This window comes from Protopterus annectens, chromosome 4.part0, assembly GCF_019279795.1.
Source record: "Protopterus annectens isolate FY-2018-M chromosome 4.part0, PAN1.0, whole genome shotgun sequence".
Classification (NCBI taxonomy): domain Eukaryota; kingdom Metazoa; phylum Chordata; order Ceratodontiformes; family Protopteridae; genus Protopterus; species Protopterus annectens.
Window position 1 is genome coordinate 1,757,101,604 of NC_056733.1, and position 22,243 is coordinate 1,757,123,846.

The 22,243-nt window shown below is 43.9% G+C and overlaps 1 protein-coding gene across 1 annotated transcript in view; it reads right to left on the reverse strand.

The window, feature by feature from the left end:
* PSD2 (pleckstrin and Sec7 domain containing 2) overlaps positions 1-22,243 on the reverse strand; it is a 2,726,943-nt gene that overhangs the window by 2,183,599 nt on the left and 521,101 nt on the right. Inside the window, exon 4 of the mRNA XM_044069466.1 lies at positions 3,745-3,939. Within this exon, the coding sequence (XP_043925401.1) occupies positions 3,745-3,939 (195 nt within the window). The remainder of the gene's footprint in view (positions 1-3,744; positions 3,940-22,243) is intronic.

The window sequence follows — 22,243 nt, forward strand, 5'->3', positions numbered from 1 at the left end:
AGCAGGAGGGGGTGCCACAGGGGGAACAACCGTAGCCACAGTTGTTCCCGAAGGAGCGGAGGCCGGAGCCGAGTCTGGCGGTAAAAGACCCGCCAAGACAAGCTTGGACCTCCGCTCCCTCAGTGCCCTGGGGTTGAACCCTGCACAAATGGTACAACCAGATGTGAGGTGTTCAACCCCGAGACACTTAACACACCGAGTGTGGCCATCAGCCGGTGAGAGCTTGTGGCCACACTCGGAGCATTTGGAAAAAATAGATTTAGGCTGATCAGCCATAATCTACAAAGCTACTAAAGTAACTTAAAACAAAAAGACACACAGGCCCAACACACACACTCTACGCAACAGCGAGGGGAGGGAAAAAAAATTACTTAATTTAACTCAAAATAAAACTATCAAGGAGGGAAACCTAAACTTTCACACAGAATTACACAAAAAACTTAAAACTTTCTGTTTTTACAGGTAATAAATCACCACTTAGCTGAGAGCTATGAATGGAAATCCAGTCACCAGCGCGGCAAACGAGATCTGAGGTCATGAGGGTAGAGCAGGGCATTATGGGTGAGGGGAGGAGCTGAGAGCTTGGATCCATAGCTGGAAAACCATGCCGGTTCGGATCCGATTTCGGATCCATAACCCACAGGTTGCAGACAAATGAATATCCTACTTCAGATGATAACCTTTTAACTTTCTGCTTCTTTTTAATTGGAATCTCAACAGAAGCACACCAACTCTTGTCAGGGACATCACCACGAGGAACAAACATCATAGTCCAGTTAAGCAAAGAAGCATTCCTCACTCCTTCCTCTGAGACTGACAAGAGTGGATGCTCCATGCTACTAAAGACACACAAACAGACAAAGAGGACATGTCCAAACTGCTATCAATGGTGGCTAAAGGGAGAGTGAAAAGAGTGGTGGTTCCACTCCACTAAGGACACAGAGGATCTGTCCAAACCACTGTCAATGGTGGCTAAAGGGACTACACCAGAGGAAAACAAAAAAGACGAATGGTTTGAGGAACCAGAAATGGCCACAGCACTTTCATCCATCTGTGGATTAGGCAATTTAGAAGCCTGCTAAAGAGGCAAAGGCCGTCTCAAAGATTTCTTCTTTGTGAGGCTGGAAAATGATAAGGAACTGATAAATTGTTCAATGATAAGAGAATAAAACCTAAAGTTCAGGTGCCACTAAGTAACTGTTGGTAAAAGGTTAGTATTATAAAAACAGTGTTTTCATACAAAACAAAAGTTTGACAAGGACAACATACACTTACCCTAGCCCCTAAACATAGTTTAGTAGATGTTTTCTCACAAAAATATATTAAACGACACTTTAAACAAGTCTTACACTAAAGTAAATACTAAAACCACAGTCTAACTGAAAAGCAGCATGACGGTCAAAGAAAAATTAAATTCCTATCAAAATATAAACAATTTCCCTGAAAAAGTATTGATTCACTCATGGAAAAAAATGCGGAAGGTTGTTTCCTTTAAAGGAACTTATTTACCCAGCAATGGAGAAATGCTAGCCAAACAGCAATCCCCAAAAGTCTGCAAGAAGAGTGCTCTTCAGCAGCAAAGAGGCTCTAAAAGGTTTGGCACTCAGGGAACAGATTTTCTACAGCTCTGCTTGAGCTGTCAATGATCTGGGTGCGTGGAAGGTACCCTGAAGCTGGAAGGTGTCAGGCTGTTATATCCATATCCTATGCAGGATATAACCCACATAGCTAAAGCTTGATCAAATGATGATCATTATCAGTAATTTGAGGAGGAGTGAGGCTAAATCTGAGGGTCAAAATTACAGTGCTATGTCTAAATCATAACACCTGTAATGTATGGTACCCAGGTTGATTTGTTTTGTAAACTCTATTACTTCCTTATTAAGCATAATTTAAGGAGCTGTAGGCTAGCTGTATTTATAACTATTGGTAGAAGGGCGGCACAGTGGTGCAGCGGTTAACGTTGTCGCCTCACAGCAAGAGGTTCTCCGGTTCGATTCTTGGCTGGGGTGCCTTCTGTGTGGAGCTTGCATGTTCTCCCTGTGTTCGCGTGGGTTTCCTCCGGGTACTCCAGTTTCCTCCCACATTCCAAAGACATGCATCTGGAGCATTTCTCCCCGGGCCTCCGCTGAAAACAGGCTCTGTGGAACCTAGACGGACTTTCCTGGTCAACAAATGATAAATAAAAATAAATAAAAATAGAAGTCTACTTAAGTGCAGCCATGACTGGAAGCATGCAACAAGGATGCACATTGCAAATGCCAAGGCTTTCACTCCTGTCTCTACCAAAAAAAACACAGATGAAAAAGTTTCTTGGTCTCCTGATCCTTCTCTTTAGGGTTTACTCTTTTAAGTCTTGAAAAAACAATTAAGTTCAGGCCACCAGTGTCATAAATGGATAATGAACTGTTGAGTCATTGGCAGCACAGATTTTAGATAGCATGGGTCAGTTACGAGGTTACCATATGTAGACAATTGCAAATTAAGACAAACTGCCTAGGTTTCACCCTAAGCTACAAAAAATCTATCATTCTGTGTTGTTTTCCAGTATGTGGTCATACATCTTATGTAAACTGCCCTAGTATTTCTTTATATATATATATATATATATATATATATATATATATATACAGGACTTGTCATTGTTAGCTGTGTTGTATAGGTTTTATAGTGTTCAATAGCTCTCAGTCTCTCACAGCAAGAAATCTGGACAAAACTAAATAAAGAGGGGACAAAGGCCCAAAAATAGGAACACTTTTTTAAATATTGCTATTACAAATTTACAAATTAGACAGAACAGGCTTTGCATTAGCATGAATTTTCTGAAGGGTATGAAGTCTGAAATTCAAATGATTATCATTATTTTTGGCTAAAAACCTCAATGATTTGCCAGACAACCACAATTTTATGAGAAACAGACCAAAAATATGAGGCAAAAATCTGGACATTCTGCAAAAAAATGTACAGCTGAGAGGTATGATTAGTCCTCCTCTTTCTCACTTATGCGGGGCTCTTTTATACTGAAACCATTTCTAGTACATCTGTACTATAAGATATCATGTGCCAGAAATCATACTCTAAAAATAGCTGAGACTAAAACTTTACTTACAGGATGATGGACAGAAAATGCAGACTTAAAGAACTCAGTCATATTCTTTATGAAAATTATTGCTACTTTACTAAAAGTTAAATATTTAACTTTCAAGAAAGTATCTGTTAAAGGTTTTTAGGAAGAAAATTACTGCTACTTTGCTAAAAGTAAATATTTAAATTTCAAGAAGGTATCTATTAAGGGGTTTAAGAAGCAAAACTGTTTTTCATTTCTTTTATGTGTTCTCCAGTCAAAAGTACACCAAGAAACTCCACTTTGCCATTGAAGAGAAATCTGAGCATGAAGCACAATGGTTACTCTGAGGTGAATGGCGTTATTAGGATGTCTGCAGCCACACCAAACATGCAGATTAAGTTGGAAGAAACGTCCAGTGTTACTGCTACTGCCAGATTTTATTTTACTATGAGAAACTAATTTCTGAAGAGAATAGCTGCGTACAAATGCTTCTTTGAAACAACATTTAGCAATAAATCAACTGATCTAAAATACCCTGACATGTTAAGGATGATATTTTAAGTATACTAAGTAATAAAATAACTGCTTCATCTGAAGTTCATCTTCAAATAAACCTAGAAAGAGAAAGCTTTCAGTATGACTTGAGAGTTTTTTTCTCACAATGAGCTGTAACTTACTTTTTTCCCAGTTGACGAGCCACATCACATCTTTTAAATCCCTCAAGGTTAAACAGGCGTTTGGCAAGCCTCTTTGCAGCTTCCAGATCTGCCTTGCAACCATTTGCTAATGTGTCAGTACTTCCATGGTCCAGCTGCTCAGTGCTGCCCATGTCAGAATCGGAATCTGACAGGGAGTCTATCAAGTTGGCATCGCTGTATTAAAAATAAAACACTCCATGAAATTATTATTATTATGCAAAACTTGGTTTTATGTCATTTACTCATTAGGAAAATAAAAGCCGTTTACTCATTAGAAATATAATCTGTGTGAAGTCAGTAATAAAAATTTCCATTTCTTGAATGCATAGTGAAATTATTAGCGGTCATCCACCATTTTACAAGTCATAGGTTGCAAGTCATACGTTTTAGCCTATAAATCAAGTGTTTTCAAAATATCTTACTTTTTGAATGTCATTTCTCTCCTAAAATGATACTTATACAAAATTATTAAAACGTTTATAAATCTGTGACTTTTGTTTCTCTAGTCTTCTTGTGTATTTCCCTGGAAGCTATAGCAATTCCACAGTCTGGTGGCAAGCAACACCGGTAACTGAATAGTCTTTGCAGTTCTCTGCCTCATTAAATATTACCAATGCACAGCACTGAGACAGAAAATTCAGTTGTGTTGAAATATTCTTACAATAACAGTAGATCTGCAAAGTATAAATATTCTTACAATAACAGCAGATCTGCAAAGTAGATCTTTGATCAGTGGCCAGTATAACAGTAAATTATGAAATTTAGTTTATATCCTACCTATCTTTCATTCATCCCAATCAAGAATTTTGTTAGCAGTGCACAATTCCCTATGAAGGTTTACATGGTCCCATGCCATCACTGTGTAGAAAAAAAGGAGTTATGTACTCACTATAATGCCCCTTGTTTGTTGTCCTTGATCTCGCCCTCCTTCTTGCTGTTTGGGTTTAGAGTCGATCCTTGGCTCCAACTCGGCCGTATACTATAGCTCGAGAGCTTTTACTGGCCCGAGGCTAGCCCCTATCCCAGCATGTCTAGCATTAGTTACCCAGATCTTGTTTGTGATAACCCAACACTAGACCATATAAACAGACAAGAGATATACTCTACTTTACATATCGGATGACACCTACATATAAAGGAGTGACCCCTCCACAGTAGTAATAGTAGTAGACAGAGTCTAACCATGAGGTATGGTATAAAGGAAACCTAGCCAGTATAACCAATAAAACAAGGGATTCCTTTTGATCCTCCGGGAAGGGGGAAGGAGGGCGGGATGCAAAAAGGAAGGCAAGATCAAGGACAACAAACCTGGAACGTTATGGTGAGTACATAACTTCTTTATGTCATGTTTTCCATATCTCCCCTTCGTTCTTGCTGTTTGGGACAGCATCCACAGCACCTGATTCGTGGGTGGCTCACTGGAAAAAACTCTTTAGGACCGTAGAACCAAAGGATGCCCTGTTCCTGGAGGCCCAGTCTACTTTGTAATGAGTAAGGTATGAGGATTAGCCCATGTAGCTGCTGCACAGATCGAATCCAAAGGCAATCTGGCTTGAAAGGCAATAGAGGTAGACAAGGCGAGTGCCCTTTAATTTTCCCTGGGAGTTTTTGATTATGCAACTCACAGACATGTTTTATAGTGTCTGAAAGCCACTTTGATAAAGTCACCTTTGAGACAGCACAACCTCTTTTATTGTCCGCAAAGGATATGAACAATTGGTCAGACTTTCTAAAGTCCTTGGTCCTGTGTAAACAGAAACGTAACTGTCTATGAACTTCCAATTGATGAAGCTTATACTCTGCCGTGTTGCCATGACTGGGGAAGAACACAGGAAGCTTATGGATTGATTCAAATTGTATTCAGAACATACCTTGGGTAAGAAGGAGGGGTTGGTTCTGAGAGAAACCCGATCTTTATGGAAAATCAAGTACGGGGGACGAATAATTCTGAAACCCTTCTAGCTGAGGTAATTGCAACCAAGAAAAGGGTCTTCCAAGTCAGAAATATGAGCGGACAAGAAGTAGATGATTTGAAGGAAGGAAGGATCAGTGTGTCTAAAACTGAATTTAGATTCCAGGGGGAAGAGGTTCTCTTATCGGAGGTCTTAATAGGATAGTACCTCTTTGGAATGCCTTGCATAATCTATGGGACATGATATTGGAACCCATTTCTCCCACATGGAAAACAGAAATGGCAGCTAACTGCACTCAGATAGTAGCTGCAGCTGCTCCTTGGTCAAGGGTTTCAGCAAGAAATTGGAGAATCTTTGGAATGGGAGCAGTAAAGGGATCAACCTGATTTCTGCCTGCCCAACAAGAGAACCTCTTCCATTTACTAGCATAAAGTCTCCTAGTAGTGGGCTTATGGGAGGAAATCAAAATGTGCTGAACTGCTGGAGAAACATCAGGAAGCCTGGCTAAGACCGGAAGTGGAGAAACCAAGCTGTGAGCTTGAGAGTTTGAATGGAAGGATGGAGAGCCCCCCGACTGATGTCTCAAAAGATCTGGCACTGGGTCCAAGGCTGTCCTTGCAGGTGAGGCCAAAGGAATGGGGACCATATCTGACAAGGAAAGTAAAGGGGCAATGAGGATTACCTTGCAACCCAACAACTGTGCTTTCTGAAGAAACTTGGAGATCAGGGGAAAAGGTGGAAAGGTGTAAAGCAGTCCCAGGGGCTAATTGTGAACAAGTGCATCCCTGGGTGACTGTCCCGGTGGTGGGACTAGAGCAAAGTAGCTGCTGCATTTGTTGTTGAGGGGGGTGGCAAACAGATCACAGCACGGCTGGCCCGATTTGCAAAAAATCAAGTCCGCAACTTCCTGCTTCAGAGACCACTTGTGGGGCATCTGGGATAGCCCGGCTGAGCTTGTCCACTATCATGGTGGATTTCCCCGGGATGTGCATTGCAACCAGAAAGCATTGGGAAGACATCGCCCACTGCCAAACTCGTACAGCCTCTTGACACAAGGGGTAAGACCTGGTTCCACCCTATTTGTTGATGTACCATACTACCGACATATTGTCCGTCTGAATTACTATAGTCCCTGTAGGTAGAGAGTCCTGAAGTGCTTGCAACATCAGGAGCACAGCTCTCATCTCTGGGACACTGATGTGCAAGTGGTACTCATGTTCCTGCCAAGTCCCTTGAACAGTCTGTCCCAGATAATGCCCCCCCCCCCCACCCTATCTGAAAAGCATCCGTGGTCACTGTGGCTACAGTTTGGGGGGTAGAAACGGCCTGCCTATTGTCACCATAGGGGAGTGAAGCCACCACTCCAGATCCCTTTTGCAGGATTCTGTGATCAGAATCTGATGTAACATGGGCAAGTCCTGTAATGACCAATTTGAAAATAGAAGCCACTGTAGAATTCTCATGTGGAAGAGACAAACGCACCAGAGTAATTGCCGCCGCCATAGAACCCAGGACATAGAGAACAAATCTTGCTTGAAGTTGCTTTTGTGTGAACAGCATGACAACGGATTGTTAATACTCTTTCTTGAGGCAGCTTTGCTATCATGGCCCTTGTGTCTAAATCTGCCCCTATAAAGGCAATATATTGACAAGACAACAAGGCAGATTTTTCGTAGTTTATGGTGATCCCAAGTTGAGAACAAGAGTGGATTGTGTGTTCCTGTGCCCTGATTAGCTGATGCTCAGTGGTGGCAGTAAGGAGCCAGTTGCCTAGATATGGAAACACCCAGAATACTTGACGCCTCAGGTGAGCCACAACTACTGCCATGCATTTGGTGAACACCCTGGGGGCTGTGGTGAGATCAAAGGGTAGAGCTCTGAACTGATAGTGACTGGCTGCCAGCCAGAAGTGTAGATACCTCCTTGACTGTCTGTCCATTTTTATGTGGTAGTACGCACCCTGGAGATCGATAGAGCACATCAAATTGTCCTGTCCCAGAAAGGGAAGACTGGACTGCAGTGTTATCATCTGGAAAGTACAGTTGTGTACATCTACCATAAATGTAGATGTTCGAGTGTCATCACTGTTGCAGTCATAACTGTAGGGTGCTCCTGCCGGCAGGCAGCCCGAGGTCGGCCAGAATCCCAAAGTCTTGGTCCGGCGTCAGCTGCACAAGCCAGTACCCTGACGTCAGTACGCTCTGGTACATAACCCTCAGCCGACGCCATCTTCTCCAGCCTTTCTTGCCCTAGATGTCAGAATTTCCCAAAAATCATAAATGAATCCAACAAGGAAACACAAATACACCACAAAAGAGAGAAAAAGAGGGGATAGGAGGGAGGGAAACACCGACTGCAACAGTGAAGACACTCGAACATCTACATTTATGGTAGGTGTACACAACTGTACTATGTTCATCGTGTTTCACTGTTGCAGTCATAACTGTAGGGTGGAATCCCAAAGCAGTGAAAAAAGGGAGGAGGTCTAGACAGAAGAAGGGGCAGCAAGAAGACCCTGCAAAACAGCAGAGGCAAAGCCTGCCCTGGTCTTAGAATACAAAGGGAGATTGTAGTGCTTGGAAAAAGTATGCACAGAACTCCAAGTGGCAGCTTCCAAGATATCCTTGGTAGGAACTCCCCTGAGAAAAGCTGTAGAAGTAGCAGCTGCTCTAGTAGAATGACTTCTTACTGTACCTGGAAACAGTTTCCCATGATGAGTGTAACAAAATCTTATTCCATAAGAAATCCATTTGGAAATAGTTTGTTTGGAAATAGCCTTTCCAAGAGAACTGAAGGCAAAAGAAACAAACAATAGGTCAGATTTTCTGAACTCTTTAGTCTTGTCCAAATAAAATCGTAACTGTCTGTGCACGTCCAAGGAATGCAAAATCCTTTCCCCTTTATTCTGAGGATTAGGAAAGAAGGTAGGAAGGTGAATTGTTTGATTTAAAGCCACTTTCGAAATCACCTTAGGCATGAAAGTAGGATTGGTCCTCAAGGATACTCTGTCCTGGTGGAAAATAAGGTATGGTTCCACAGCCATGAGAGCTTGCAACTCTGAGACCCTTCTGGCAGAAGTCAAAGCTAACAAAAGAACTGTCTTCCAAGATAAAAACTTAACATCTGAAGATGCAGCAGGCTCAAAAGGAGGCAAAGTAAGTTTTTCCAAAACATAATTAAGATCCCAAGCAGGAATAGGAGGGGTCCTGGGAGGCCTTAAATTCTTAGCCCCTCTCAAGAATTGTCTCACCAAAGGATGAGAAAAAACAGGGGGATCAGTACTGAAATGAGCAGAAATAGCAGAAGCATGAATCTTAATGGAAGAAAAGGAAAGTCCATTAGACAAAAGATCCGAAAGGTAAAGCAAAATAGAAGAGAGATCAGGAACCAGAGGGTCCAAGCCTCAGTCCTGCATTCAAATGCAAAATCTCTTCCATTTAGAGGCATAGGATTTCCTAGTACTAGGGCGTCTAGCTTCCAAAAGAACATCCAAAACTTGTTTGGGAAGAGTAGAAGAAATCAAATTCCTTTGAAGAGCCAAGCTGCCAGGCAAAGGGTCTTGAGATTGGAATGTAGCAACTGACCCTGATGCTGGGGCAGAAGAGAAGGGTTCAGAGGGAGAATCCAAGGAGGCTCCAAGAACAGGTGCTTTAAAGTTGGATACAAAAACTGTCGAGGCCAATTTGGAGCAATCAAGATGAGGAACTTGGGCTTGTCATGTTTTATCTTTAGTAATACCCGAGGAAGTAGAGGAAGAGGAGGGAAGGCATATCCCGAAAGGTTTCTCCAGCTGAAGGACAGGGCATCCACTTTCCAAGCTGCTTTGTGGAATGACCTGGTGCAAAAGTGAGGCAGCTGATGATTGAGATGGGATGCAAACAGATCTATCTGGGGGCATCCCCAAACTGCAGTAATCCTGTTGAATAAGTTGGTGTCTAGCATCCATTCGTGAGGATCCAAAATGTTCCTGCTCAGGCTGTCTGCTAAGAGATTCTGTTCTCCTGGTATGAATTGGGCCTGGAGATGTAGATTCAGATTTAGAGCTGTGTCCCATAAAGCCATAGCTAGTCTACAAAGGGGGTACGAATGAGAACCCCCCTGCTTGTTTATGTACCACATGACTGTGGTGTTGTCTGTGTAAATCAAGAGAGGCCCTGGATGCAAAAGTTTCTTGAAGGCTAGAAGAGCATTTTGAACTGCCAACATTTCCTTCAGATTGATGTGCCAGTGAAGATGATCCGTTGTCCAGGTTCCCTGCTGGCAATTGCCTAGAAAATGTGCTCCCCAAGCATAATCCGAGGCGTCCGTGGTTATGATTTGAGAAGGTTGAGGAAGACGGAAAGGCTTTCCTTCGTTTAAAGCACACACCCTGGACCACCAAAGGAACTCCTTCTGGAGGCAGGGGATCAGAGGAATCAGTGTCTCCAGATCGTGGTAATGCTGCGACCATACACTTTTCAGATACCATTGAAGCTTTCTCATATGGAGCCTTGCATTTGGAATCAACAGAATGCAGGAAGCCATGTAGCCCAGTGCCTGCAGGAATTTCCTTGCAGTGAGCTGAGGTAGAGTTGCCAAAGTCTTGAAAATTGAAGCCAGCTGTATTTGTTTTTCTGTAGTGAGGAAGGCCCTATGTAAGGTTGTATTTAAGAGGGCTCCCAGAAATACCATTTGTTGAGAAGGGATCAAATGTGACTTTTTTGTGTTCACTGAAAATCCCAGTAGGAGGAGAAGACATTGAACAAAATCCAGATGTTGAAGTAAAAGATCCTTGCTGTCTGCCTGAATAAGGCAGTCGTCCAAATAGGGGTAAATCTGAATCCCCTGGAGTCTGCAATAAGCCACTACTGGTGCCAGGCACTTGGTAAAGAATCTGGGCGCAGTAGATAAACCAAAGGGCAGTACAGAGAATTGAAAGTGTCTCGATCCTGCCTTGAACCTGAGGAATTTCCTGCGTTCCTGCCTGATGGGAATGTGTAAATAAGCTTCCTTTAGGTCCAATGTCACCATCCAGGCGTCCTGAGAGAGCATTGGAATCAGCTGCTCCAGAGTAAGCATCTTGAATTTTGGAATTTCCAAAAAGGTGTTTAACACAGAAAGGTCCAGAATAGGTCTCCATGAGCTTTGTTTTCTTGGAACCAGAAACAGTCTCGAATAAAAACCTTTTCCCATCTCTGAGAGTGGAACAGGCTCTATGGCTCTCATGGCCAGAAGAGCATCCACTTGATTTAAGGCCTCTGACCATTGATGTTTTGGCAGATCTGGCCAACCGAAAGCCCTTGGCAAGGTATGAAAGTGGAATTTGTAGCCTTTTAAAATCACGTCCAATACCCATTTGTCCTGGGTAATATGAGTCCAATTTCTGTAAAAAAGAGAAAGTTTTCCTCCGAGAGGGGCATCCAGGTAAGGAGGTCCTGTAGCCCAACCGGGAGAGTCATTGAGTTTGCTTTCTTTGAGATTGGGATCTGTCTTCTCCCCTTCTAGGTGAAGAAGCAGTCCATTGCCTCGATCTGTAGGAGGCCTGAGCTTGGCCACGACCTCTGGAGCATCTATATCTTCCCCTTTGAGGCCTGTCAGACGTGGGAAAGGACCAATTCTTGGAGGGCCAATTCCTGGAAAATCTAGGAGGCTGAACTTGCAAGAAATCTTTCACAGTTTGCATAGATTTTGCCTTTTCTTCCATCTTTTTAATAACCTCCTCAGCCTTAGATCCAAAAAGAACATCATGCTGAACAGGGGTATCTAATAATTTAGCCTCAACCTGTTCAGGTAAACTTTGCTCACGAAGCCAAGCATGTCTCCTGATAACAGTACCAGAGGCTGCGGCCCTGCAAGAAGCATCCAAAGCATCAAAACCACAATGCAAGCTATGTTTGTTCAGTTGTTCAGTTGCATGCAATACATCCTGTAGTTCCTTATCTTCTGCACATGCAGGAAGGGAAGCAAGCTTTTGCTTTAAAACAGACAAAAGAAATTGCTGATACTTAAACATATGAAACTGGCAATTTAAAGCCCTAACAGAAAGGGTAGCAGAAGTATATACCTTTTTGCCCCACCTGTCTAAAGCACGAGAATCCTTCTCAGAGGGAATAGGATTCTTAGAAGTAGCAACTTTAGCAGCCTTAGAACCCTGAGATATAGTTTCAGGATCTGCAGAAGGATTCTTAAATAAGAACAAATGAGACTCAGGAACCCTATAAAACCTATCAGGCTTAGAGGAGCAGGAGGCATGGAATCAGGATTCAAATTAGCCTCGGAAAAGCATCATCCACAATGTCAAGAACAGGAGGGAGAGCCAAAGGCCTATGTTGAGGAAGAAGAAGAAATTCTCTAAGCCTCTTCTTGGAAGCAGAATAATCCTGACCTTCCCAATGAAAATGTTCCCTCATCTCATGTAAGGTTTCCCCAAAGAAAAATCTTCAGGCGGAGAGGCAGAGGGCAAGGAGTCCTCAGCATCCGAATCCTCATAAGGAGGAAAAGAATATTCCTGATCAGAGGAAGAGACAGAAGATATAGAAGCCTGGTCAGAGGAATCCATAGGAACATCCTGTCGAGGCCTTTTCTCAGGGGGGGGGGGTGAGAACCCCTAATCATTGTAAGCAAATCTTCAGCTATCCTTAACAATTGCTTCTGTGTCCTGGGAGTAGATTCAGAAGAAGCTTGAGCAGGAGCTTTAGACTTAACAGGAGTCTTTGTCTTTGCCTTTGAAATAGTGATGTGAGTAGGCCTGAATACCCCCTCAGAAGCCGGTACCTGCACAGTGGTTCCGGACCCATCCGAGGGAGCGACGTCCGAAGGTCCTGCAGCAGATAAAATAGAAGGCCTTGATGGCTCCCCATGGGAGTCCGTATCGGCCATCGGTTCAGAAGTGGCGGACGACAGGGGCTGCAAAAGCGCCTCACTGACGACAGCCGAACCGGACGCCGGCTCCAGCTGCAAAGAGTCCTGTTTGGACCTCGGAGGCCTGTCCTTGTCTTTGCGCTTCTTTTGAATTCCGGTAGTGTCCGACGACATTCTATAATTGAAGCATCTGCCAAAGTAATTCAGAGCCCAGTCGTACCTGCGTTTGATAGTACGAGAATTAAACCTGGCACAGAACCAACAACAAGAAACGTCGTGGTCAGGGCCTAAGCAAGGTAGACAGTAAGAGTGGAAATCTTTATGAGGTATTTGTTTTCCACACGTAATACAATTATTAACTTTTTCTGACATCGGAGGAACAAGAAAAAGATTCCCCAACGGGGTACTTAGCTTTGAGAAGAGAAGTAAGAACTTCGGACCGACAACAACCAAAAACGCTGTTCGAAAATCGCCAACCAACGACTTGCGAGCTGCTTTTCCACCACACGGCAAGAAAGACTGGAGAAGATGGCGTTGGCTGAGGGTTATGTACCAGAGCGTACTGACGTCAGGGTACTGGCTTGTGCAGCCGACGCCGGACCCAGACTTTGGGATTCTGGCCGACCTCGGGCTGCCTGCCGGCAGGAGCACCCTACAGTTATGACTGCAACAGTGAAACACGATGAACATCTTTGTTTTCTTGACTGACTTGTTCAGCCTGCTGAGATCCAAAATGGGTCTCCAGACCCCTGTTTTCTTTGGAACTAAAAAGAACCCGGAGTAAGTTCCGTATCCGATTTGGTCTGTGGGGACTTCCTAGATGACTCATTTTCTTAGAAACCTTTGAACCTCTAGGTTGGCTTGATCCCGAAGACTGGGTGGAAGAACATCTGGGATAGAGTATTGTCTTTTTGACAGGGGAAGAAGGGAGAAGGGGATATTGTAACCTCCGGATATTATGGATAGTACCCAAGTATCTTCTGTGATTGTCTGCCAGGCTTTTGGGTACAAGGATAATCTCCCCCGAATGTCTCTGGAGTTGGACGGTCGGGCCTCCCTTCAGGGGTGCTGGAAGGGCCTACCGAAAAAGGTATCTGTCGCCCTGATTCTGCAGACCCCCCTGCCGTGAGGTCGGCATCTTCATTATTTCCCCCTCTGCCCCTGGGAGTAAAATCTACACATGTGTCAGGCAAAGCTCCCTGGGATTTCCGGAACCACATTTTCCCACTCTTCTGGCCTTTAGGTTAAGGCCTAAATGGAGCAGAAAAATGTATTCCAATGGCAGAGAGAATTTTACCATCCTGTTCAAACCTGGTAAGAGTCTCTTTTACCTGAGGCCCAAACAGGGATGAGCCATCAAAGGGGGCATTGGTAAAGGAAGACTTGAAGGGCTCCACAAAATGACAAAGGCACATCCAGGAGTGTCTGGGTAAGGCTACCCCTGTGCCTGCCACCCTGCTCGCCCCATCAGCTGCATAAGAAATGAGCCGCATGGAGGAGTTAACCATGGAAGTCATGGTCGCAAGCTGAGAAGCTGCCTTGTCCGAGGCTCCTGCAGCTGTAGGATCCTGTAAGATATCTCCTAACTCTTTGAGGACATCCCTTTGAAGCCTTGTAAATTGGGATAAATAGTTCAGTGACCTGAGTGTAAAGTTCATTGAAGAAAGCCTACGCTTCCCATACCTGTCCATCGTATGAGACTCTGTTTGGCGGACTGACAGATGAAGAAGTTTCCACTAATTCCTTCTTGGTGGCTGCAGCCACCACCATAGCATCAATGGGAACACCTTTAGATAAGAAGAGCCTGTCTTCAGGGGCTGTAATAAATTTATTGAGCCTCTGCGGAACAGGTTCCATCATGTCTGGAGAGCTCCAAGCCTTCTGACTCACTACGTGCCATAGTGGGTCAAAAGGAGGAGATACCCAAGAGGTGGAGGATCGGGAACCGAATGCATCCAGGTACACTGACTCATCTTCAAAAGGGGCAAGGGACTTACAGTCACCCTTCTGTCTCAGGATTTCTAAGATGTCTGAAAAAAAGACATCTTCAGAGGGGGACCGTGGCGACTCTTCGGAGTCATTCAAGTCTGTGTCTGATGTCAAGGACTCAGGAGAGTCCACATGCTTCCTCTTGCAAGTCCTCCTCTGAGGGATGCTCAGGGGAGGTTTCGGGCAAGGTGGGATCGCCCAATAGGGCATCCTGGAGCATGGGTTCCCTACACTTGGGGCAGAGGGAAGGTTCGGACGCAGACACCGGCACAGAAGGCAAAGGAGCCAATGGAGTGGAGGGTGGAGCTGTCTCAGCAGACAGCATGCTCCTCATTACCTTGAAGGCATCGTGGTCCTGACCCAAAAGAATCTCCGGCTCCAAAGAAGCAGGAGACTTCCTCTGAACCAAGGGCGCCGGCTCAGAGGCCGATGTAGGAGCCGAGCTGATCTGCGCCGAAGCTCCGAGAGGGAGAGTAGGGTCGGACAAGGGTCCAATGCCACCCCCCCCTCGGAGCCGACGAGGGAGGGTCAGCTCACAGATCCCTCGACAGAAGGGGGTATATCAAGGAGATCGGAGCAGTAGTCAGAACCAAGAGACCAGAAGAGGTTACTGGAACCGACGGTTCTACCATTACAACTTCCATACACTCAGGCTCTGAACTCAAGAGGAGTCAGAAGAGGAATCGAGACAGGTGTTGTTTATGCTGTCGGTACCATTTCCATCTGGGATGGGTCCGAAAGTATTTTGGCTAATACTTGGTGTCCTAAGAAGCCTCTTTACTACCCTCTCCACATCATCATCCGAGAGGCTCCTGGATGATCGAGAGGAATGAGTGGAAGACCGGTGACTGCCTGCCGCAGACTGTAATAATGGAGACTGTGGAGCAGACTGCACCGGTTCCAAGGTAGGAAACCTGGAACATTTATGGGACCTTAGTGGCTCCGACAACACAGATGGAGCCGTAGGTGAAGATGTCTTGTCAGAACCGAAAATCGGGTCTGACTTGGATTGTGGCTTGCCCTTGTCCTTAGATGGGTCCGAACTCAGAGCCAAAGAGGATGAAGGCTTGACTTTGTTCAGTTTTTTTGCTGGCTGAGTCCCCTCCATGGCAGCATCAAAGGGGGTCTTGAGTAAACCTCTCAAGGTTAACTTGCTTCTTCTCTCCTGCAGGACTCGTAAACTAAAAACTTGTCAGATAGAGCACGAGTCCTGCAGGTGAACAGGTCCTAAACAATATACGCAACTCGTGTGCCCATCCCTAAGAGCCATCTTTTGGCAGCATAAGTCGCATGTCTTGAAACCCAAAGGTTTCGAATCCTTGGCAGTATCCTTGGACATAATGGAGAACAGCACCATGTCTAAGGCTATAGACTACTAAGAAGAAGACTATACAATAGCACTATTAATAGCACTATGTAAGCTAGACAATAACGGACAAAAAATATATTTTTCTTTTTTTTTTTTAAAACAAACAGGAAAAACAAAGAAGGAGGAGAAAGCCTCTAAGTTAAACAGTGAACTCCCCACATAAGGAGAGTCTTTAACTTAAACGGCAACTCCTTAGAACTTACAGGAAAGGCAAGGAAAGGAAGAAGAACCCTCTAATTTAAACGGGTTTGGAAGAGGTGAAAGGCCAGAGAGAGAAAACTGTTAATCTACACAGTGCACGTCAGTCAGACAGGATAGCGATAGATAGAAATATGAAGGACAACTACAGTTAACAAAAATAACTAAACTAGAAAGTTTTGTTCAAAATTATAGTAAGAGGAAAAACTCTTAGCCTGAGCCAGTATCCGCAATCTCGGCGCAGCAAGCGGCAAACAAGATCTGGGTAACTACCGCTAGGCATGCTGGGATAGGGGCTAGCCTCAAGCCAGTAAAAGCTCTTGAGCTATAGTATACGGCCGAGATGGAGCTGAGAATCGGCTCCTAACCCAAACAGCAAGAGTGAAGGCGAGATATGGACAACTTAACATTAAAAGTTATGTACTCACCATAACTATGTATCTGTGCTGGTCGTTTTCATTCTTCCTCAATGAATGGGTCTCAAATATGACCTCAGATCTGTCTTGCCTACATTTCTTTCAGGCTCTTGAATCCAACTCTTGAGTTCCTCCCTTTACCCACAATGGCCCAGAGTCCTGCATTACCTCAAATCAAATCTGTTGCTCATTCAGAAAGCCTACCTAAAAGATAAAGACAGAATACGAGTTCAAACAGGAACACTGGTTCCACTATGTCTATCAGATCACTCCCAAAAGAAATGGAAAGGGGGAGCTGAGGAAGAATGAAAATGAACACCACAGATGCAAAGCTATGGTAAGTACATAACTTGTGTATCTGATTTTGTCATTTTCATTCATTCCTAAACAAATGGGACAGAGTCCTCAGCTACATTAACCCTGGGTGGCCATCATGGCAGGATGATCTGGAGTAGCACAGAACCAAAGGCAGTTCTTCTGGAAATGAGATCCAATTTGCAATAAGCAATAAAGGCATGAGCACTGGACCAAGTGTCTGCAACACAAATATCATCAGTAGAAGCTCTGGCCCAGAAAGCAGATACAGTAGCCATGGATCTAGTGGAGTGAGCTTTTGGAGGTCTCTGCAAAGGCAAACCTCATCAAGAATAAACATATAAAATGCAGTCTGTCAACCATTTAGCTAAGGTAACTTTAGAAACTGGTTTTCCCAATCTATTGACAGCAAAGGAGATGAACTGGTCAGTTTTTCCAAAAACCTTTGTCCTATGAAAATAAAAACAAAGCTGTCTATGTACATCTAAGAGGTGAAGCATGTATTCACCTTTATTAGAAAAATTTGGAAAGAACACCGGTAAATCGATCACTTGGTTGATGTTTGCCTCAGTGGCTACTTTGGGCAGAAAAGATGGATTAGTATGTAATGTGACCCTATTTTTCTGGAATACCAGGTAAGATGATTTTGAGAAGAGTGCTTGGAGTTCAGAAACTTGCCCAACTGACGTAATGGCCACTAGGAAGATTGTCCTCCAAGAAAGAAACTTGACATCAGACTTGGATGAGGGTTCAAAAAGAAGCTGTGCCAAACTTTGCAACATACATAAAAGGTCCCATGATGGAGTAAGATCTTTAATCGAAAGTCTAAGCAAAAAAGTACTTTTAAGAAAGGCTTCGCGTAACTTGGAAGAAGCTAGAATGAAAGCATTATCATCAGTGTGATCACTGGAGATGGCTGCTAGTTGAACTTTGATCTTGGAAAAACTACTCCTTCTTGAAAAACTGAAGCAAGAAACTCTAAAACAGCAGGAATAGGTGCAGTAAAAGGATCTAATTCTCTCCAATGGGTCCAGAAAGAAAATCTCTTCTATTTACTCTTACATGCTGTTCTAGTGGAGGCTTTCTGGGATGATATCAACATCTGTCGGACTGGAGAAGAAAACCTGGGCCGTCTAGAAATCACTGGAATTGGAGAAACCATGAGGTCAACTTGAATCCTGAAATGTCCAGGTGAGCCATCCCTGTGGGATGAGTGACCCAATCTGGAGAGAGATCCAGTGTCCAAGGCGGACATAGATGAAACCAAAGGAAGGGGAACCACACCTGACATGGCCAAAATGGGGCAATGAGGATAAACTTGCTCTTCAACTGGAGTGCTTTCTGAGCAAATTTGGGGATTAGAGATAATGGTAAGGTAAGTATAAAAAAGACTGGAGGCCCAAACGTGGAAAACAGCATCTCTTGGTGACTCCCCCAAGGGGAAATTAGGGAAAAGCATCTGCTGCACTCATTGAGGGGAGAAGCAAAGAGGTCGCAGCAAGGTGACCCCAGTGATGGAAGATTCTCTCCGCCACTGCTTGACTGACAGACCACCTCTGAGACATCAGAATAATCATGCCAAGTTTGTCGACTAGCACATTGGATTTTCCTGGTATGTGCATTGGTAGCAGAAAGTGAATGGAGAAGATCGCCCGCTGCCACACTCTCATTACTTCTTGACAAAGAAGTAGGACCATGTTCCTCCATTTGTTGATGTACCAAACCCCTGACATGTTGTCCATTTGGACAGCACCTGACCTTAGAGGAAGAGACTTCTGAAAAGCCCACAACGCTAGGAGGACTGCTCTCATCACTAGGACACTGAAATGCATATTGTTCTCTTCTGGGGAACATGTGCCATGTCCCCTCCCCACCCCAACTGGGAGGCATCTGTGGTCACCATGGCTATTGGGGGTGAATACAAAGGGATGACCCTGACAAACTTCTTTGGACTGAATCCACCAAAGCAGGAGTTCCTTCAAACCTGAGAAAGTTTTACAGGATGGATCAGAGACTGCTGAAGAACTGACTACCAGACCGCTAGAGTCCACTGAAGAACAAGGATGTGGAAACGAGCACTTGATATTAAGGTAATCACCACAAACATTGAGCTAAGGCCCAAAGAACCAGTTTTGCTGGGGGAGAAAGGTGTAAAGATATCTCTCTGATATGCAATCTTAAGGACTGTACTCTGTTGGATGGAAGAAAGGTCAGCTGACTGTGTCCAGACATGCTCCTATAAACTCCAAGACTTGAACTGGCTGAAGATGGAACTTAGAATAACTGACTGTGATCCCTAAAGACTGACATAGCTGGAGTATGCAGATTCTGGCCCTTTGAGGACATGCCTGGTTGGGGCATTGAGGAGCCAGTTGTCTACGTAAAGAAACACACTGAATCCGAGCAGTCTGTGATGAGCTGCTATCACTGCCATGCATTTGGTGAATACCCTAGGGGCTGTGGTGAGACCGAAGGGCAGGGCTCTGAATTGGTAATGACTGGCCCCCAACCAAAGGTGTGGATATCTCCAGGAGCATCTGTTCATTTTGATGAGATAGTACACATCCTGGAGATGTAAACAGCATATCTAGTCATCCTTCTTTAAAAGTGAAAGACTTCAAAGTGACACAAACTAGTATGAAACTAGCAATGAGCAAGCTCTAGGTAAACAACACAACACTGTTTATTAAATCCGTTAGATTTGTAAGTGCTTTTGTCGGAAAAAGTGCTCCAACTTCATCAGACTACACCTCAAACAGTAACACTTCATTTTATAATAATACAAGTCAATTAAAACCAAATACAACTTGTAAATTGATCCTGATCTCAACAAATACCTTCAAGTTAAATACTTTTAACTGCACCAACTGGGAGGCATCTGTGGTCACCATGGCTACTGGGGGTGAATACAATGCTGACAAACTTCTTTGGACTGAATCCATTAAAGCAGGGAGTTCCTGCAAACCTGAGAAAGTTTTACAGGATGGATCAGAGACTGTTGAAGAACTGACCACCAGACCGCTAGAGTCCACTGAAGAACAAGGATGTGGAATCCAGCACTTGATAGTAAGGTAATCACCACAAACATTGAGCTAAGGCCCAAAAAAACAGTTTTGCTGAGGGAGAAAGGTGTAAAGATATCTCTCTGACATGCAATCTTAAGGACTGTACTCTGTTTGATGGAAGAAAGGTCAGCTGACTGTGTCCAGACAAGCTCCTATAAACTCCAAGACTTGAAGTGGCTGAAGATGGAACTTGGAATAACTGACTGAGACCTCTAAAGACTGACACTGCTGGAGTAAGCAGATTCTGGCCTTCTGGGGACATGCCTGGTTGGGGCATTGAGGAGCACGTTGTCTATGTAAAGAAACACTCTGAATCCGAGCAGTCTGTGATGACCTGCTATCACTGCCATGCATTTGGTGAACACCCTGGGGGCTGTGGTGAGACAAAAGGGCAGGGCTCTAAATTGGTAATGACTGGCCCCCAACCAAAGGTGTGAATATCTCCAGGAGCATCTGTTCATTTTAATGAGATAGTACACATCCTGGAGATGTAAAGAGCACATCCAATCATCCTTCTGTAAAAGGGGTAGAATGGATTGAACCATGACCATCCAGAACTTGGAGTTCTTTACACATTGATTTAGACTGCTGAGATCGAGAATGGACCTCAGTTCTCCCGTTTTCTTTGGCACTAAAAAGAACCATGAGTAAGTTCCGAATCCTCATTTGTCTGTTAGGACATCTTTGATGACTCTTTCGTCTAGATGCATTTGAACTTCTAGGGCTGCTAACTCCCACTGAATGGGTGGAACATCAAGGAGATTTTTTCCAGTTTGGATGGTGGGCTTTGCAAAAAGGGAATGAAATATCCTCTGGATATAATTTTTTGCACACAAGTGTTTTTTTTGATAGATGCCCAGACTTCCGGGTGCAGGGACAAATGCCCCTGACTGCCACCAGAGGAAAGCAGTTGGGCAACTGTTCAGGAGTACTGAAAGGGTCAATCTGAAAAGGAATCTCGAAACCTTTGGGTTTGCAGGCCTGTTCTGCTATGAAGGCAGCGTCATCCATTGGAACTTCATCACCCTGCCTTTGGGAGAAATTTTTCCTTGTGAGTCTTGAAAAGGTCTTTGTGATTTTTCGGAACCACATATTTTTTTCCTCCACACCGATTCCTATAGAAAGATCTCTGTGGAGCAGAAAAACAGATTCCCATGACAGACCAGGTCTTTCCATCCTGCTCACTATGGGAGTTTTTTTTCAGCTACCTCCTTTTATGTGGCTGCAACACAACCAAGACATCCATGGGAACTCCCTTACTCCAATGAGGTCTGTCTTTGGGTGGAGCGAGAAATTTGTCTGTGTGACAGGAAATGGTTCCATGGTATCCGGCTCCTTCCATGCCTGGTGAGACACCAGCTCTATAAGGTCATCTGCAGAAGGGGTAGCCCAAGACGTACAGTGGATATAAAAAGTTTACACATCCCTGATAAAATGCCAGGTTTTTGTGATATAAAAAATGATACCACAATAAATCATTTCAAAATTTTTCCCACCTTTAATGTGACCTATAACCTGTACAATTCAATTGAAAAGCAAACAAATCTATTTGGGGAAAATAGAAAAAAATAAAAAAAGCATACAATACGCTGGTTGCATAAGTGTGCACACCCTTAAACTAATATTTTGTTGTGTGCACACACCCTTAAACTAATACTTTGTTGAGGCACCTTTTGATTTAATTACAACATTCAGTCTTCTTGGGTACACACCTGTCATCAATTAAAAATAATCTGATTAATCCCAAATAAAGTTCAGCTGTCCTAGTAGGATTTTCCTGACATTATTTCAGTTGTCTGCTACAGCAAAAGCCATGGTTCACAGAGAGCTTACAAAGCATCAAAGGGATCTCATTGTTGAAAGGTACCAGACAGGAGAAGGGTACAAAAAAAATGTCCACAGCATTGGATATACCATGGAACACAGTGAAGACAGTCATCAAAAAGTGGTGAAAATATGGGACAACAGTGATGTTGCAAAGAACTAGAGGTCCCTCCAAAACTGATGAAAAGACAAGACAAAAACTGGTCAGGGAGGCTGCCAAGAGACCTACAGCAACACTGAAGGAGCTGCAGGAATTTCTGGCAAGTACTGGCTGTGTACTACATCTGACAACAATCTCCTGTATTCTCCACATGTCTGGGCTATGGGGTAGGGTTGCAAGACGGAAGCCTTTTCTTTCACAGAAAAACATCCAGGCCTGGCTAAAATTTGCAAAACAATACATCAAGTCTCTCAAAAGCATGTGGGAAAATGTATTATGGTCTGATGAGACCAAGGCTGAGCTTTTTGGCCACAATTCCAAAAGGTACGTTTGGCGCAAAAACAACACTTCGCATCACCAAAAGAACACCATCCCCATGGTGAAGCATG